Here is a 19,765-nt window from a genome sequence, read left to right as displayed (position 1 = left end):
TGCCCTCTACTGTGTTCTCACATCCACAAGGTCCCCCTCCACAACCTGCAACTCAGTAAGAGAACTCATTACACTAGCTGGCAGTGTCCAGTGAGAACCTGTCAGGAGGGACCACATCTTCAACTCCAAATATAGTCCCAGAGTGGAAGCTCAGGGATTTGGAAAATGGACAAAAGCCCATGCCATCGTTTCTGTTATGGTTAGTGCTGCTGGGGCAGCTTGCCTGCCAGATCCTACCTGGGACAATTCTCCAAGGCTGGGGACCTAGAAGAGGCATGGCCACTATCCTGAGACTCCAGAAAACTGGCTGCAGCTGGACCCAGCTCCATCACCAGATAAGATGTTCAGCTAAAGCTCTCCTTCCTGCCTGGGCCTGCTCCTTCTGTCAGATACAGGCTGGAACTTGGAGCTCTGACCATCTGCCCTTCCTAAACTTAAAAGCTGAAGGACAGACCAGACAGTTTCCAGAAGAGAAGGAGAAGTTTATTGTATTGAGCAGACCTTATTTTCATTACAGTAGCAAGAAATTCATTCACATTTCACTTCAGGTGCAGAGGGCTCTGCAGACATTCAGAGCCCCAATGCTTGTTCCCAAGCAAGGGCAGCACCTGGTCCTATGCTGCATTTAGTGGAACAGAATTACAGTAAAATAGAATAGTTTTTTTATAAAGAAGGGGGGGGGATGTTTAAATACATAGGTGTGTTTTTTTAACATTTTCTCCGTTTTTCCATGTTTACACTGTTACCAAGGATTACTGGTTGGAAAACATGGTACTTGATAATCTTCTCCTCAAATTGTTGACCTTAGGTTAATGTATTCTGACACTTTCATTTTGAAGAGGAATTATGCCCAATTCTCTGGAAATCTAAATTGTGACAAGTAAGGCAATACATAAATTACAGATAGGATGAAGGCCTTAGCTCATACCCTAACCTGTATCCTGCTCAATTTAAATCTTCCACATTTGGCCTCTGTGTTGCTAAATAATTGGGAAAGACTCAGGAGATGGCGTTCTGCTTCCAAAATCATCACCATGGAGTTTAAACTTTATGAACTATTTCTAGAGAGCATGCAGCAGCTTTTGTGGTTGTTTTTATACTGTGAGGGGAGGGATCCTCTACTTAGTGCACTGATTTACCGCCACCCAGAAGCATTCTTTCTGTATTAGATCAAGAGATCAAAGATCAAATAATGAAAGAGATCAATACTCTCCAGGTACTCTGAAATACCAATGATAACACGAGTCAATGACTCTAACAGGCCTGGATTCAATCACGTAATTACCAAAGTCCTGATAAAGTCTTTCCTCACTACACGAAGGCAGGGAAAACATGAATTTAAATTAAAAATGCTATCCCACCAAACTAGCCACATGACAGCTATATGTAAGTTGATTCACTCCAATTATTCCCCAAATTTCCCCCCAAAAATCAAATATTTAAAAAACTAATTATAAAAAATCACACAACGGCATGTGTATTTAAATAACACCCTCCATTTGTGTTACCAAGGAAAAGTTTCCATTAGGTGGCCTTACCAAAACATTTCCATTTCCATGAATTGGAAATTCCTCCCTATCACTGGGGCCAGTCTCTTGGAAAAATTGTGCTGCCATCCCTAGCTTTCAGCACTTCATCTGGGATAATTAGTCCCTGCAACCAGATTAAAGTTGTTCATTCAGGCAAAGCCTTAACAAGGTTCATGATGTGAGGAATTATGAGAACAGCAGAATAAATTAAGGTCCATTCTTAGAAACTATTTCTTAGTATATGTAAAATCTTTGTTCTTCCAAGAGCTGAATTCACACATACTGGACCTACTGCGATACATGCACACTTAGTGGGTAGGCAAACGTCTGTCTGCTTCCCTTTGAAATGCCACATTTTGACAGATCTGACACTTTTATCTATCTTATAAAAAGCGAACATGCCACCATTCTCAGTGTGGTAGTATTGAATACAAGTTTAAAACAAAATAGGCATGCCCCCACAGCCCCAGCAGCAGGCTGTGTGCACGGGCTTAGATCTCAGTCAAAATCCACTGTTCATGGAACATAAAAAGTCACATTATTTTATATCATTCTGGCGCTCATTCAAAAGAAAATTCTCCATTATAGCATGAGAGAGAGAAAAAAAAAACCATTACATACAAATGGTTAAAAACAATGCACTGTGAACAGTTTCCAGAAACTTAAATGTTTCACTGCAATCAATTCTTGTGTCTTGGAAAAGAACATCTTATCTATCTTTTCAGTCACTATTTGCTTTCATACAGTAGAGTCAACAGACAAAGTTGACCAAGACTGAATTTTAGTGGTAACACCATTTCCTAGGGCAGGAGTGGGGAACCTTTTTTCTGCCAAGGGCCATTTGGATATTTACATCATTCGCAGGCGATACAAAATTATCAACTTAAAAATTAGCCTGCTCTATTTGGCCAAACACTTAAGGAACTCACCTCTAATGTGATGGCTGAACTGCTGCTCTTTGGTGAGGCCTTGGCAGGGCCAGACCAAATGATTTTGTGGGCCTGACGTTCCCCATCCGTCCTACGGCATCAGAGGTTCATTTTGAAAGATGCTTATGCCACATGAATCAAGAATTATTGGCAAGAGAAGAAGGGCCCTAGGCCATTTCAGAAGTAAGCTGGGTCTGGCATATTTAGATTCAAATATTAATAAGATCTTGTTTGGGGTGGTGACAGATAGGGGCAATGAGGACACACATGCCACACAAAGAACAGATTTCATATTGTGCTGTCCTCACATGGAACATGCACAAGAGACCTGGTAGAAGGACATGGAGAAAGGTGATCTGGTTCATGTCCCAAGGGAACCAGAATTAAAAAGCATATCCCAATGACTAGTATTTCCCGCTCAATCTCCCAGAAAATGAATTGGAAAAATGCACAATTCTGCCCACAGCTGTAGACAGAAGTGGCAGTAGCAGAATCCTTGGGGAAGCTTAAATAAATCTATGGTGAAGCTGAATAAGCGTTTCTTACTCTCACTGATTCCCTTCAGCTGCTCTGACTCGTGAGGACCTGGGCAGTAGGGACTCAAGTTGCAACCTTCATCAACAGCAATGATTCTGAGGGACACTTTCAGTCTTGGGTCAATTTATCTAAAAATCTTTTCATCCCCCTTCCCCAATGTTTAATGGAATTATAAAAGCAAACTCGAAAGCTCCATCACAGTGCCTGAGAGACTTGATATTTGTCATAAGACTGATTTTTTTTAAAAAGACTGCAAACTAGTACGTTGTTACCTGGCTTAGATGGGGAGAACTTAGCTGTCCATCTGCACCTTCTCCTATCTTTAAAAAGCAGGCCAACAGGAGAGCCCATGGCTGGGCTCCTGCTGCTGCTCCCTGCAGCTGGGGAGATGAAGGGGAGGGCCTGGAACCTCACCCACACAGGCCAGCAACACACCGGAAGTCTCCTCGTGGGAGCCTCCCAGCACTGCCCTCTCACGAGGACAGGCTGCTCCAAAAGGCCTTTCGGAGCTGCTGAAGTGAACACAAAAAAAGCAATGACTAAAGGGCTTACGTGGCTTCGTGATACACCTATGGAGCGTCAGGATGGCTGGACTGCTGAATTTCTGCAAGCCAAAGGCCACCCACAGCACTAAACTAAAAGGAGTGGAACAATGTCTAAAAAATATGAATTACACAGTCCAAACTTCTCCTGGTCTCAGGTGTTGGAGTCTTTTGTAGAGAAAAGTAAAAGCCAACTTCCCTGTGTCTGAGAGAAAAGCCCTCTGAGGAGGAGAAGGAAAGGACAAAGTGACCTTCCTGAGGTAGCCCTGAGCCTCCTGACATGCCACTAGAGGGCTTGCTATGGCTGTATCCAGTAAGGAAATCAATAACAACATTTGTTTAGAAAGAGGGAAAAAAGCAAATATTTTCACAGATACAAAATTTGTTTACAAAATAATTACCTAAAATATTCAGTGAAGCTGGGTGGGGAATAAGAGTAATGTTTCATTTCAAATTAGTGACAGTGGTACTGCTGATGGTTTACAAAAGACAACAGCCAATTCCTGGTCTTCCTCACCTCCCACGGCAACACCCCAGAGCCCTCCTACCCGATATTTCCATACCCTCACCCCAACCCACCCTCATTCTGTCCCAATTAACTTGTCCCAAGCCAACCCTAAAGACACACAATTGCTGGTTGGGTCTCAGTTCAACCCTGAACTAAAGCCGGGGAGAAGAACACAGGAAGGGCACAGGTGCACTGGCATAAACCTCGAGGTGTGCAGACCTTGGACGAAGCTCCGGATGGCCCATCTCAAAGTGGAACCTAGACACAGCTCAGGCTGCAGTGAGCTTGCTGCCAAGTCAGCAGAGGCAAGAACAACATGGCAATTGTGGTGGGTCTGCTCCCTGACAGTGTGGCACGTGTGTACTCTTCGGTGGGGCACACAGGACTTGTTTTCCTCCCACTGCCTTTGCCATTTTCCCTTCTGGTTAGAAGAATGCTCTTTACAGAGTCCCCAAAGATCAGCCACCGGTCTTCCTCTGAGGCACAAATCCAAGAGAGCCTTAACTCCAAAGACTCAGAGCCGCCATGTGGAGGAGTCAAAGACAAACGCTCAGCATCGAAAGGATCTGGGCAGCCGCCCAGCCAAGTCACCAGCAGTTGTATAGACAGATCAGAAAAAACTAGAGTTCAATATAAAAAGTGTTTTCAAATGGTGCAGCTTCCTATCCTTCTCTGTAGGTCATAACTCTTCACGAGTCTGAGGTCCTGTAGAAGAAGAGAACCATTGAAGAGAAAGTGGACTGTCTTCAAGTTATGAAAACATAGACGGGCATTCTCTAGTGCTGTGACCTATCATCTATGCCCACACTTCCATTTCATCTCTCTTTTCAAATTTTTAGAAACTTTGGTTTGATGTGTTTGAAAGCAAAAACAAAATGAAAAAAGACATTTTTATTTTTATAATGAAACTACCTGCATATCCCTATTTAATGGGAACTGTTTTCAAAGTATAGCATTTACTTCCAGTAAAATGCACTTTTTTAGTCAGGAGTCTTCCTTTTTCATTTAATGCCACGTAAACATTTTCCTATGTAGCTCCTTCACCATTCTCTACGGATGTTTAAGCTGTTTTCAATGCTTTTGGTTTATAAATATTTGTAAAATAATTTCTCCATGCATATAACTTTTTTCTTCTGTTGAATTATTTCTTTAAGGTAAATTCACAACAGAGAAATTATTGAGGTCTAACATTTTAACTACCCTGATGACTGATCACTGCTTTCTAACAAGGATGCTGTAATACACAGGGGGACCCAGGCAGCTTCACTGCCTTCTTTCTCCCAACAACGGCCTCATCAGTATGAGTATCTTTTCTGTGCAGTATATATTAATGATTCCTTTAATCTCATTAATTTCCTCAAATTTATTATTTATGTTTTCCTCTTACTTGAACAGTATTATCTACATTCTTTGCCCATCTATGGAAACCCTTAAGGTTTTTACTAATGAATCTGAATTAATTATTTTTATGCTAAATATCCAGCCTTTCAGCTGTGACATTGAATATCATGATATAATCTTCAGGATGTTTGGGTGAATCACTCAAGATCCATGTTCTGTAATTGTTTTTTCAAAATTAGTTTTGAGCTGAATAAATGTTAAAATCCAGAACTCGGCTTATTAATAGTTTACAAAAGATCACTTTTGTACTCTAATGATTTTTTTCAAATGGCTAGCATTCGATATATATACACAGGAGCAAAAGCATTACATGAAGACTTAGTCCTTCCTATTCTTATCCCAAATTAAATACAAACAGTTGTCGATCCTAAATGTGTTCACTCACTAATCCCTGGACAGATTTAACGAAAAACCAAGGAATCTAGCAAGAGGCTGCAATACAATGTCAGGTTTGGCTTCTGTATCACAAAACTCATGAACCTAAATGACAATAACCACAAGGAAAGCATCCTGTCTCGAAAACAAAGACGCAGACAAGCAAAAGAAACAAGAGAAGAGGAAGAAAGGAAGGGGAAGCCGCTGCCCTGGTCACGCCTACGGTCTGCCAGGCCCAGCTGGAAGAGGGAGTGGGAAATACACCAGATGGCATCAGGACCAAGTCCATTCATTATTCTGTTGTTTTTGCAACAAACAGAAATCAGAACTGCAAAGGACTTCCCCAAGGCCAGCCTGTCTCACCTTGGCGTGGCTCCTGTGTCATCTCCTCACCCTGGGCTGCCCTTTCCTTCTCCTTCTGAAAGCGGACCTGCAGCTGTTTGAGCTCTTGGTCGTAGTCTTGCCACTCTGGGACGATTCGAACAGCTGCTTCCAGCTTGGGCTCTTTGGTCATTGGATTATTACACTGTGAAAACCAAAAAATAACGTACTTCCACTGAGTTAAAGAAAGGGGACATTATATAGAATTCAAAGGCGTTTTTGTTTCAAGTCCTAACTGGACAAAAGGAACACTAAGGAACCAAATGACAGATGAGCAGAAACAAAAATAGTCCCTTCACTGACTGCAAATAGTGAACACAGCCCCGTCAGACGCGAGAAGATTGGCTTTCTGCTGAGAGCAAGAGAGAACTGCCCACATATAAGTGAGGGGGGTGGGGGGAGAAGTTAACCAAAGAGTTTATATGCATAAATGCATCACCCATAGACACAGACAATAGAGTGGTGAAGGCCTGGGGCACGGGTGGGGGTGGGGTAGAAGGGGTCAATGGGAAAAAAGGAGACATCTGTAATTCTTTCAACAATAAAGATAAATATATTTAAAAAAAAAAAGACCTGCTCACTGTAAGATGTTCTACGGTCCCTACACTACACAGCAGCAGAGAAAGACTACATGAGACTCCGTGTATTAACAACTATCTAGTTACACCCCCCCCACACACACACATGCAGAAAGGAAGTGCAGACAGCTTCTTACCAAGTCAATCGTTTTTGCCCTCTTCTTAGAGGCGTCATCACACCACGTTTCACACCAAAGCCATTCTTGAGGCAGTGATTTAATTGGCACCTGATGGATCATGTTATTGGGCAAATCCTATTTGGTAAAAAAAAAAACAAAAACAATAAAAAACACAACAATCTAAAGTTTTGGGGAAAATTTAAATAAATGCATAGCAAAGTAGTGATGCTAGCTGCTCATTACATAGCACATGCCAGCCACAAATTTTTAGAACTGAAAGGGAGCTTACCATAAACCTTAGAGAAGCCAAAATACTTATTTATGGTGTTTTTAAAAACCACAAGGTTGCCCGGACAGCATGGCTGAGTGGTTGAGTATTGACCGATGATCCAGGAGATCACGGTTTGATTCCAAGCCAGGGCACATGCCATTGAGATAGAAAGGAAAAAACAAAAAACCAGGAAAACTAAACTACAGTTTTTAAGAATACAAGTTTAATATGTCTGTATAGTACTTCAGAATGCTGGACTCTCTTGTTAGAGAAGAGGAGTAGCTTCTGGGATGCTAGTAATGATCTCTTTCTTGAACTAGGTGGTGGTATATGGGCATCAGCTTTGTGGTAATTTATTGATGATATGAATATGTATATATTTATATATTTTTGTTTTGTACACTTTTCTTTAGGGGTGCTATACATCATAACAAAGGCTTAAATATGTTTAAAGTAGACTTTATTTATTTTTTTAATTTATTGATTTGAGAGAGAGAGAGAGAGATCAATTTGTTGTTCCTTTTCAGAGAGAGTAGAAGAGAAAGAGAGAGAGAAACATCGAGTGAGAGAACACACAGATTGGTTGCCTCCTGCACATGCCCCAACCGGCACCAGGGATTAAGCCTGCAACCGAGGTACATGCCCTTGGCCGGAATCGAACCAGGACCCTTCAGTCCAAGGGCCAACGCGCTAACCACTGAGAAAAACCAGCCAGGGCTAAGGTAGACTTTTAAGTAAAACAAAATATGTGAAACTACCTACAACATCTAAACTATAATCTCACCCCTGAAAATTGTCTAGAATTAATAAACAATATTAAGTTCAGCTAAACTTTTTAAAAACTATGGTTTCTGACATAGAAAACGGGATATTGCGATACTATATTCTATATTGTGCCTCCTGAGCTAGTTAGCGCCTAAAGAAAAGGAACAAATTGACCCTAGTAGGCAGAGAAACAAATTTACCATATTAGCTTGGGTACAAAATGTAGAGATGTAGTAACGGTTCAGAGAGGCAGCACCTCTTTTCCATTTCCCTTCCCAAGCCAACGTCAGGCCATGACATTTTTTCACTAGAGCATCTTGTCATGAGGACAGATAAAAATGTCACACACACAGACACAAAATTCTTTCCCTTGAAGAAACAAAGCACTATCCCAACAGATGAGAGAACTGGGAAGCAAATAATACTTCATTTTCTTACACAACATTGTGTATCCATCACTGAAAGTGTTAACCAAAAAAATAGGCACTTACTTGATCAAGATTTGAAAGACTGTTTGGATCCTGACTCAGACCTTGGTACTGTCCCCTGAGTCTGTCACCAGCAGCTATTTTCCTGAACTTCTTCAGATCAACAACATACAATGCACTGGAGAGAGAAGATCCATTTGTTATAACCATGGATTATGGCAGGAAAAGTAACCCCACTGAATACCAGAACAGGTCACTAGGCAAACATTCTGGCCTCTCTTTGAAAAGGTAAGCTGAGGCCCGATGGTGGACCTCAGGGTCAGTATATGCTACTCCAAAGACACTAAGAAAATTATTACAAAACCCATATTCTACCACCACACACTCAGTTTGTTACTGTTCCTTATTTAATTGCCTTCCAAAAGATATAACTTAGTCTCTGACAAAAGATTTCTAGCAAATGGCAGCAGATTAGGTAACAAAAGCTATAGTAACTGTTGAATAACCACTGGCGAAAGACACCCTGATGAGGTACAAATGTTGCGGGTGGAAGAAAAACAAGTGGTACCATTCTTTTGGACCAAAACCAAAGTTTAATAGTAAAACCATGATAGCCCAAAACTTATCTCTGTACATGCTGCTTCCTGCAAGTACCCCTACTCTCCCAATCTTCCAAATCATACTCTGCCCAGAGAAGATAATGTAGGGCTCATTAGGAAAGCATCAAATCCATACATGGTTTGACCTAGGACTTACACTTCTAGGACTTTTCCTACACTATACTGAAATATACAAAATAATGTATTTAATTATTCAGTGCAGTAAAGTATGTCATAGCAAAAGACCGTAAATATAATAATTACTGGAATGATCCACAGATGTAAAAAGGAATAAGGTCTCTCTCTACATATATCTACTTGAGATATTAAGTAAAAAAAGAACAAGGTATAAAACTATAAATAGGATGGTATATTTTGTGCAAAAGAGAAGTCATAGTTGTTTATGTATGAATTAAGAAATTCGCCTGGCCGGGCTTGGCTCAGTGGTCGAGCATCGACCTAGGATCCAGGAGATCGTGGTTTGATTCCCGGTCAGGGCACATGCCCAGGCTGCGGGCTCGATCTCCAGCAGGGGGCGTGCAGAAGGCAGCAGATCAATGACTCTCTCATCACTGATGTTTCTCTCTCTCCCTCTCCCTTCCTTCCTCTCTCTGAAATCAATAAAGATATATTAAAAAAAAGAATTAAGAAATTCTTTGGGACATACAGTAAATTAACAGAGGAGGTTATCTGCTGTGGGATGAAAACTAGGTAGAAGAGAGACAGGACTGAGAGGATTTTTTTTCACTGCATAGTTTTTTATATTTTTTATTTATGAACCATATTAATGTATTACCTATTCAGCATTAAATACACAAAATCAATTTAAATAAAATAAAAACAGTGTTAGCAGCAGTCTTTTTCAGTACCTGATATGATACTTGCGCCCAGCTAAGTGACTGGCCCAGTACCCTGATTTCCAGAACCTGTAGCCATCCATTTCTTTTCGGCTGTCACAGAAAGGAGTATAACCATAAGGGGCACCATCCAAATTGAAATCTCTTAACTCTTTCAGATCTGTTCGTACGATCTGGAGAAAAGATCACAAGTCATCTGTTAAACAACCATGCAGGCAGCAGTTTCCTGAAGATGCAGAGCACCTCACTGAAGGCATCCTGGAGGGCACTCAGTGGTTAATGGCACAGGCTCCGGTAGGAGACCCAGTCTACACCTGATGCTTCCACTGATCAGCTGACTGTCTTGCCTCCACTAAGTGAGCAGTGAGACACTCAGGGTAGTGCTGGACACACAGAAAGAGTAGAAATAAACAAATGTATATTGTGTAGCCTCTCTGTGCCTCAGTTTCCTCATCTGTAAAACAGGGATCTCACAGGGCTGTTGGAAGGTTTATGTGAATGAATATATGGACACATGAGAAACAATGCCTACTTTTAGTTTGCATGTGAAATGAATTCAGATAAAAAACTGCACACATGATGTAATGACAACGATGTAAAGAGGCATAGAAGAAAATATAAAAAGGAGATACATCAAATGCAAATTTTAAAAGTGATCACATCTAGGTGATACTTTTCCAAGTATTCTAAATAATGTAAAAAAAGCATGTATTTTTCCATAGCTGGAAAAAAAAGTAGTTCAAAATGGAAAAGGAAGTCTAATGCCTTTAATACAAGCTGTTGAATCTGGCCCTTAGGAGCTCACCTGGTCAGCATCGACAAACAGGAACTTGTCGACAACCAGGGGGAAGAGCACGTCCAGGAAGAGGATCTTGTACCCCCAGATGATGCGCTGCTTTTCGGTCTGTTGGTGAAGCCACCGGGGCCATTTGTACTGGACAAGCTCATACTGGAAACTGTATTTGTCTGCCATATAAGGTATAAACTCCTATTTTCAGACACAGGGAACAATAATCATTTACTTTGAGAAAACCAACTTCATAACATAAGACAACCATCATGATTATGGCATAAGTAAAACACACAGACTGTAACAATGGTTTAATAAAAGCATCTGACCCTGACTTACTGTGACTATATAAAAGACATATAAATGTTTGCTTGCCAATCCCCCATTTCTTTATGAGTTCTGAGCATTACATGAAATGGCAGAAATCTTTAAGTAAAGGCTTTGAAGTAACTGACGCATGTGTGCTTAAGAGAAATGAACTTCATTTGTCTAAACTTGATCGAAACATTTTTTTGAGCTTGATTTTTTTTTATTGTTGATACTGTTACAGATGTCCCCCATTTTTCCTGCCTCCACCCAGCCCCCACCCCACCCCAACCCTTCACTGAACTATATTGTCTGTGTCCATGGGCTATGTACATATGTTCTTTAATCTCTTCCCATCCCTCCCCTCCCTCCACCCCTCACTCTCTGACAGCTGTCAGTCTGTTGTTTGATGCTTCCATGCCTCTGCACCTATTTTGTCAGTTTATTTTGTTCATTAGGGTCCACATATAAGTGAGACCATGTGGAATTTGTCTCTGACTGGCTTATTTCACCTCCGCTAGGTCTAACTCAGGGAATGACCTGGCAAACCCAAACACTCTGAACAAATTGGCTGCCATTAAGTCCTTCATATTCTAAATACAAGTACCTTCAGGGGAACAGAAGTGAATTACTAGGAGAGAAATTACTGAATACTTTAAAAGTTGTTTAGTAAATTCTACAGAACGACAACAAAAAAATGCAAATAAATCAATTTACATGGCAAATACTGATTAAATAAAGCAGAAGACCTTCCAAGTGTGTTTTTGTTTTATGCAGATGAAGCAGTAAGCCGTAGGTCACCGGTGGCTGCTCGAGATGAAAGCAATCACTTTCTTACTGGAAACCAGCGCCGCTGTTTTATAATTGTACTAGGGCCGCAAGCTCAGAAGAGAATGCTGTTTCATCAGAGCAAACGAAACGGACTCTCTTCCTATGTTATCCGAGCTCCAAACAGACATAATTTTATGTTTGGTTTTATAACAACTGCTCCCCCAAAAGAGATCAGTCTGGGAGAGTAATCAACATAGAAATATGCAATCAATTGGGCAACTTATTACAAGGAAAATTAAAAAGTAATACAGATAACAAAGAAATAGTAAAAAGTACATTATACTGCACATATCTCCTAATAAGAATTTTTCTTTTTCCTGAGGAACAAACCTTAAATGTGGGAGACAAATAATTCTTCAAAAACCAGAATTTCACAGGAGTCTTGGTATTCTTCAGCACTGATAACATCATTATGCTGCCAAAGAAAAGCAAATAATGCTAATAATCTTCCAATGCTTTATAATCTCAACAAAATCAAGTAGCAATTACGAGATCAGTAAATGTTCTTCATGACAGAGTTGATGGCCCAATTAGGCCAAGAGAGACCTTAGTAGTGGAAAATAGCACACATTCCTCCTTATAAGTTTATCACTAAGTGAGAAAGGAGTATTTCTCACCTACAAAAGTATACCAAACTGACAAAGGCAAATGTTTTAATCATGTTACACCTTAAATAAATCACTTCATGAGGCAATATATTAATTATGATAAAAATTAATAATGGAGGTTGTGGTTAACTGATTACATCACTCTAAAAAGAAAGCCTGCAAAGCCATAGCAGCTCTGTGCAACTGGCTTGCCTCCCACAGCCTGTCCTGGAGGCCCGGCCAAGGAGAAGAGCAGAGAGGAGTAAAGAAATGGCAAATGGTTACAGTCTCAGGATTCCCTATTTTGAAAACAAACAAAAATACATTTTGAGTCAAGGAATTTAAATTCAGTTGTTACTGACACCTGACATTACTGTTTTAGGCTAGATATTATTTCTTGGAAAAAGGAGGTATAAAACAGGAGTAAAATGACATGTTGATGATGTGCTACACTAGATTTGTAGTGGAATATTAGAAGTAACAGGAACCCTGGCACTAGGAAAGTTACTCTTAGGCAAAGGCGCTCCTGAGGACCTTCCCCCTGATGACCACTGCATCGACCAGCCCAACCAGTGGTCTCTCCTTGGCTATAGCTGTGACCTCAGGCAAGTCCCTTCGCCCTGAGTCTCAGTCTGTCTGTAAGACAGATCCCCTGGCTCTAAAATCCTATGAATCTTTAGAAGGCAAGTCCACTGTCCTAGTCCACTTCTATTCTCTGTTAACCTCCTAATTTACGGTTTAAGCAATGCTTGGTAACTAATTAAACACCACTATTTATAATGTGTGCACAGTGATGTTGAAGATTTACAGCCTTGCAATATCCACGCAGATGCATTTACTATATAGCTTGAGTTAATGCTGTTAACCAGATCAAAACCAATACAGTTATATACGGTAATCTATTCACAACACTCAGAGTGCTTCAAATACATAGAAGTACAATGGGCAGGATTGCATAAAACATTTACTCTCATTTTAAATGAGAATATACACGGAAATAACCAGCATGACTCACCGAAGAAACCTCTCATAGAGATGACCAGATGCAACAGAGAAAATATTAATTATGTCGTCTTTATCCTGTTTCACTTCCTCAGCCCTCTGTCCTCCGGTGAAGCCCCTGTAACAATATAGGTAAAAAAGCACAAAAGGTGAGATGCTGGGACAGACACACAGTCCTTTAAGGGGAGCGGTAAAGAGAGGCATTTCCCACTCCTGCTTGTCCCTAGAAAGTGGTGCAGAGGGACTAGGGGCCAAGTGCCCCCCCCACCACGAGAGAGAGAGAGAGAGAGAGAGAGAGAGAGAGAGAGAGAGAGAGAGAGGGAGGGAGGGAGGGAGGGAGGGAGGGAGGGAGAGAGAGGGAGAGGGAGAGGGAGAGGGAGAGGGAGAGGGAGAGGGAGAGGGAGAGGGAGAGGGAGAGGGAGAGGGAGAGGGAGAGGGAGAGGGAGAGGGAGAGGGAGAGGGAGAGGGAGAGGGAGAGGGAGAGGGAGAGGGAGAGGGAGAGGGAGAGGGAGAGGGAGAGGGAGAGGGAGAGGGAGAGGGAGAGGGAGAGGGAGAGGGAGAGGGAGAGGGAGAGGGAGAGGGAGAGGGAGAGGGAGAGGGAGAGGGAGAGGGAGAGGGAGAGGGAGAGGGAGAGGGAGAGGGAGAGGGAGAGGGAGAGGGAGAGGGAGAGGGAGAGGGAGAGGGAGAGGGAGAGGGAGAGGGAGAGGGAGAGGGAGAGGGAGAGGGAGAGGGAGAGGGAGAGGGAGAGGGAGAGGGAGAGGGAGAGGGAGAGGGAGAGGGAGAGGGAGAGGGAGAGGGAGAGGGAGAGGGAGAGGGAGAGGGAGAGGGAGAGGGAGAGGGAGAGGGAGAGGGGAGGGAGAGGGAGAGGGAGAGGGAGAGGGAGAGGGAGAGGGAGAGGGAGAGGGAGAGGGAGAGGGAGAGGGAGAGGGAGAGGGAGAGGGAGAGGGAGAGGGAGAGGGAGAGGGAGAGGGAGAGGGAGAGGGAGAGGGAGAGGGAGAGGGAGAGGGAGAGGGAGAGGGAGAGGGAGAGGGAGAGGGAGAGGGAGAGGGAGAGGGAGAGGGAGAGGGAGAGGGAGAGGGAGAGGGAGAGGGAGAGGGAGAGGGAGAGGGAGGGAGGGAGGGAGGGAGGGAGGGAGGGAGGTCGCACATGGCAGGAAACCACCCACAAGGTAATGAAAGGGTGCAGCTTCAAGGCACCATGCAGCTTCAGGAAAAGACTGAACAGAGGCTACTGCACAGAACTCAGTGAGTACCATGGAAAGTAAACTGAGCCAGCCCTGCAGAGAGCAGGCACAACCCAGCAAGAGTCAAGAAGTATAAAAGAGAAGTAACTTCACCACGAGGGGGCGTTAACTTTTTGGTAGTCAGAAATACTCCTGTACGCTAAACTTAAGTGCAATTTTTGGATGCACATAGCAGAATCTGAAAGGCCTAAGACAGAATTATTATACTCAGAAAAAGAAAGAGAAGGTGCTTTTAACTTATTTTTCCTTAAAAAAACAACAAACACACAAAAAAATTTTTTATTATGCCAGTTTACCATTTGAAGGAATCCCAAAATCCAGACTCATTCTCATTAGTCCCATCGCTCAGCAAGTCCTCGTTCACCATGTCCGCCTTCTTCTGAACCTGCAATCACAGTGATGGGCTTGTTCCTCCCGCTGGGTTTACGGGCATTAAACTGACTTTACTGTGGGTACTGCCAACGAAACGGAATTAATTTTCCTACAAGCAGGTAAAACCCACGCAGAGGCTAGACGTATCCAACAGAAGAATCTCCATCATACCACACAAAACTGTAAGCAAAGACAGCAACCTCTTTTAATTAGACAATAACTGTTTTCAGTTTGAAAAATGGGAAAAACCTCTCAAACAAGTGTGTAGGAAATACAGTCTGAGCAAAAATACAAGTACAATCCAGCCAGCTGGCAGCGAGATCTAGGGAAGGAGTGCAGCCCACACACGCTCTGTAAGAAAGACATCATTTCGTGCAGGAGCCTTCTCAGGCTTCCCTAGCAGAGCCAGCAGGTCTTCTCTGGAGCACAGAGACCCCTCCCTCACTCCATGGTGTGCGGCCTGCTTTAGGTCTCACTGTGTATAAGAACTGTGGGTTCAGTCCTGACCACAGCAGACTGAGTAGCTCGACAAAGTGAGCCGTAATCTTTTGGCTGGTGGAGGTTCTTCCCTTCAATTTATAAAAAAAACAACAAACACAAAATCTGTGAAGCACAGTGAAGCAAAATATACAATGAGGTGCCTGTTATTTACTCCATAATACCTTTTGAGTACAACAAACACAAAATCTGTGAAGCACAGTGAAGCAAAATATACAATGAGGTGCCTGTTATTTACTCCATAATACCTTTTGAGTTTAAGGCATTAAGAACTTTAAAATTCTGAGAACAGAAAGAAGTGAAAAGAAATTAAATGAGGTACCATTTATAATTGTTGCTGAAATTTTCATTGGCATTCTCCCCAATTTTCTGAGAATAAAGTCATCAATAATAATGTAAATTGTGGCTATATAAGCAACACAATATCTATGAAAACATTTTATCTAAAATGAGAATTGCATTGCTCGTTGAGATTACCCAAAAGGCGCACTCTCTCAGCTGCAGCAAGCCACAGATGCATGTTTAGAAAGACATTTTGTGGATAAAGCAGTGTTCCCACAGACACCACAGTGAAATGCCAATTCCAATGATGAATTAGTCTTGGGTTTCTTTTTCTTCCCCCCTCAGCTTTACTGAGATATAACTGACAAGTAACACTGTATAAATTTAAGGTATACAGTGTGATGATTTTGTATACATATATATTATGAAATGATTACTACAATAATAGCATTATTCTTGGAGTTAACACATCCATTAACTCAGAAAGCCTGGAGCTGGTTTCAAGACACATATTTTTAGATAACAGCAATTGAACACCAGGAAACTGCTACTTTCACCAAGTACAAAAGAGTAACTGCCTTAATATACCAAACTCACCTTCACTTTAATAATTTTGCTCTTAAAGTTATTGAGGACAACCACCACGTCACCAGCATCGGGCGGAGAGTCTGTCCCATCATGGCTTAGGGAGAAAGGGAGAAAGGGAGATGAACTTAGGAATCCCAGCTCTCGAGTGCAGCACATGCTGACATCAACCCGCTGTATCTGCCCATCATTTTACCACCAAGGAGTGTTTCAGAACAAATTGTATTTTTCACAGCCTGCAAGAGGCCCTTCAAGGTACACAGAAGCACTTGCCATAATCTCTGAAAACACTGAGCATTCAAGCCAGTCACAGCCCAAACTTCCTTCTTGAGTCCCCTGAAATGGCCTTTCACAGAGGGAGAAGCTGCCAGTGCTGGTAAGTGTGTGCTGGACAGTTAGCAACCCTCTGTATTCACAAGGTCTGAGCCAAGCCCAGTGCCTCCAATAAAGGAGTGCCCAGGCCACGGGCCAGCTCTGCACCATCACCGGAAACACAGCCCTTCTCCTTTTCAGTGGGCAGGGAGCAAAGCATGGCATCTGCTCCATTTTTCTGCAGGGAGGCACACAAGAGGCAAGTCTAGGTCCTGTACTCAATCTAGTGTCCATGCTCTGGAGGAAGACCTATAACAAGTCTATGTGCAGTCAGATGGGGCAGAGGAGGAGAAATATTTCCCTGCTAACCAACTGTAATGCCTAAAATTTCTAGCCACCAATTTTCAAGTTCTTAACTGCAGAAACCATGATAACATATGAATTCACTAGAGGCACTGTCATCCACAGAGAGCAGAGTTCTCAGCAAAGGTAAGATTCTGAAGGGGTTGCATGAGACACTCCAGAGGCTGGGAATATCCAGTGGGAAGCCCAGGAGGCAGGGAGCCCTAGACAGCAGGAAGAGAGGAGGGCACCACACTCCTGGAGAGTGAGGAGAGTGGCCAGAGAAAGGGCACACCGAAGAACCATGGTTTAGAAAAACAGATAAACTTCTCATGACAGATTAAAATCCTGTAAAATCTTATTTGGGGAAAACATCATTTGGAGGAAAACCTACTGTTCATAATGAAGATGTTATTGTTATTATAATATAATAATACAGAGTCTTCTACTTCCTGGGTGTGGAATGTGCAAGGGTTCACGTTGTTTTCACGCATCAGGCAAGATCCTTGGCAGCTAAGATGAGGACACCACAAGAGGGTGCCTAACCAACTCCAATGGATATCATTCCCTAAATAAATTCACACAGTTTTCATATAGTTTAAAACCAATTTAAACTGTGTTAAGCAGGATTTAGACCACAACTTTTTAAAGGTAGTATAATTTTTGAAACTAATAGTCGATTGTAGCAAACCTTAAAGCAAAAACCCTGCTCCTGACTTAATGCTCTGGGAGCCCTTACTCCAAGCCCACTACAGGCCAGGAGGAACCAGTGTGAGCACCCAGGTCTCCTGGCTGAAGTCCACAGGTACTGATCACCTGTAACTCACTCAGGGTCGAGAAATATACTATCTGGGTAGAAAAGTCTGACCGTTCATTTCCTTTCTCCTTTCTTGAAATGACTCAGTTTCTCACCTGCCTATGGTTTTCATCACACTACAGATGATCTGATTGTGGAATATTGGTAGCAGAAAGGAATGAGTGAACAATGAAACTTAAAGGCTCCATCTTTTCCTCCTCACCCAGCCCGCATCAGGTGCCCTGGAGAGTCATGTGGAGTGGTGAATGGAAAGCTGGCAGTTACCATGGCAAAGTGCCAACCCACTCATGAAGTTGGCTGGGCAATTTACCCAGGACGAGGCCCTTCGGCAGGAGAGATTAAGGCCTGGATCCTGGCCACCAGGAAGCCTAGCCTCTGAGGTGGTCTCCAAGGTTTGGGCGATAGCCTATGAAGCTGAGTTGGTGGCTGAATTCCTCCAGGACCAGAATGCATCACTTGTCCCACGCCCCTCAGACCTTCAAGATTGATGACCTCTTGGCAGAGATGTAGGAGACTGAACAGCCATGCTCCTGCCAGGCACCCCAGAGAGCCCCTGGTGTGGCAGACTTGGCCTTGTCTGAGAACCAGGCCCAGGAGTTTCTTGCAGCTGCAGATGCTGTGGATGTAACTCCGAATTTTACGAAACTGACTAGTCCCAAGAATTCATCTTTGAAGATATAGACCCTTTGTCTGTGTCCCCTGCCGCTGGGCTGAAGAGGGTCTGGAACAGTCAGGAGAGAAGTTGTGGCTGGGAGAGCCTGAGGGGACAGCTGCCACTGATGGCTGGCATGTGAGTATCATCCTGCAAAGGGTCTGCAGCACACAGCCAGTGACTTTGTAGCCAAGATGATGACCTCACACTGGCTAACTCGGAGAGTACATCAGATGTCTGGGCTGACAAGACCAGCAAACACATCTGCCCTTGGTACAGAGTTTGAACATGCCAAATCAGCTATAGAGCTAGAAGGGGGTTGGAGGAGATGGTAAAATGGGATGCTGGGCTCCCTGGCTTTCTGATGATGATGACCTCACTTATGCTCCCTATGATGAGGGGGCCAGTTTGAAGAGCACCCCTGCATGACCACTCCCAGCCTTTCAATGAAGGGCTGCAGTGATGTCAGGAGGGGAGCTGCCGAATGCTGTGCTTCTTTTTGGGGCAGCTGTGCAGAATGATCCTAAGCACAGGAGGCTTGGTAGTATCTGGGAACCACTCAGGCAGAGAGTGAACAAGAATATTAGCCATCAGTGCACTGCAGGAGTATCTGGAGCTAAAACTGTCTTTAAAACTGGACAGCACTGGTGGTGCTGGCAGCCAGCTTCACCACCGAGTCCCTGAAGACAGCCTGTAAAACCCTGCCAGACGGCTTGTGCCACACACAGGCCTATACCCCTCTGACGGAGCCTGAGGAGGAAGGGGCAAGGGGCAAAGGAATGGGCCCAGAAAGCACATCCTGGGATCTCTGTTGTCTGACTCTGTTTCTTGAAGTGGAAAAGCTCTTCCTGGCAGCCATGTGCCTGGACCCTACATCCACTGATCCTGATGTGCAGTGTGGGTTGGGGTCCCTTTCAACCTGAGTGGGGAATACAACAGGCAGTGGACTGTTTCACAGCTGCCCGCAGCATTCATTCCAATGACTATTTGTTGTGGAATAAACTAGGGGCCACCTGGCCAAAGGAAACCAGAGTGAGGAAGTAGAAGCTACACCCTGAGCCCTCAGCTACAGCCTGGTGATATGCAGTCCCACTATGTATCAGCTGGGTGTCAGCTGCATCCACCTTGGGCCCGTTGAGAGGCTGTGGGACAGTTTCTGGAGGCCTTATACATGCAGAGGGAAAGCCAGGCCTTCAGGGGGAAGGGTTGCCACACCAGAGAACATCTGGAGCACCCTGGGTTTGGCACTATGCTAGGCCACAGTGATGCCTAAGGGGTTGCTGATGCCTGGGATCTTAGCTATGACTGGCCTGCCCCAGCTGACAGT

At 43.4% G+C, this 19,765-nt stretch overlaps 1 protein-coding gene and 1 pseudogene across 6 annotated transcripts in view; one reads left to right on the top strand and one right to left on the bottom strand.

The window, feature by feature from the left end:
* Nucleotides 1–463: 463 nt before the first annotated feature.
* Nucleotides 464–19,765, bottom strand: part of UGGT1 (UDP-glucose glycoprotein glucosyltransferase 1) — a 144,121-nt gene continuing 124,819 nt past the window's right edge. For all 5 annotated transcript variants that reach the window (XM_081142748.1, XM_081142745.1, XM_081142747.1 and 2 more), the window contains 10 exons: nucleotides 16,328–16,412; nucleotides 14,875–14,963; nucleotides 13,349–13,453; nucleotides 12,077–12,161; nucleotides 10,625–10,807; nucleotides 9,832–9,992; nucleotides 8,427–8,541; nucleotides 6,918–7,034; nucleotides 6,185–6,347; nucleotides 464–4,750 (listed from right to left, as the gene is read on the bottom strand). In XM_081142748.1, the coding sequence (XP_080998874.1) occupies nucleotides 4,725–4,750; nucleotides 6,185–6,347; nucleotides 6,918–7,034; nucleotides 8,427–8,541; nucleotides 9,832–9,992; nucleotides 10,625–10,807; nucleotides 12,077–12,161; nucleotides 13,349–13,453; nucleotides 14,875–14,963; nucleotides 16,328–16,412 (1,129 nt within the window). In that variant the 3' untranslated portion in view covers nucleotides 464–4,724. The remainder of the gene's footprint in view (nucleotides 4,751–6,184; nucleotides 6,348–6,917; nucleotides 7,035–8,426; nucleotides 8,542–9,831; nucleotides 9,993–10,624; nucleotides 10,808–12,076; nucleotides 12,162–13,348; nucleotides 13,454–14,874; nucleotides 14,964–16,327; nucleotides 16,413–19,765) is intronic.
* Nucleotides 18,032–19,496, top strand: LOC308559758 (peroxisomal targeting signal 1 receptor pseudogene; annotated as a pseudogene). The gene has a single exon. The product of its transcript is annotated as a peroxisomal targeting signal 1 receptor pseudogene (transcript).

The sequence above is a fragment of the Miniopterus schreibersii genome (assembly GCF_964146895.1).
Source record: "Miniopterus schreibersii genome assembly, chromosome: 7".
Taxonomy (NCBI): domain Eukaryota; kingdom Metazoa; phylum Chordata; class Mammalia; order Chiroptera; family Miniopteridae; genus Miniopterus; species Miniopterus schreibersii.
Note: the sequence above shows the minus strand (reverse complement) of the source record. Positions and strands in the feature narration are given on the sequence as shown.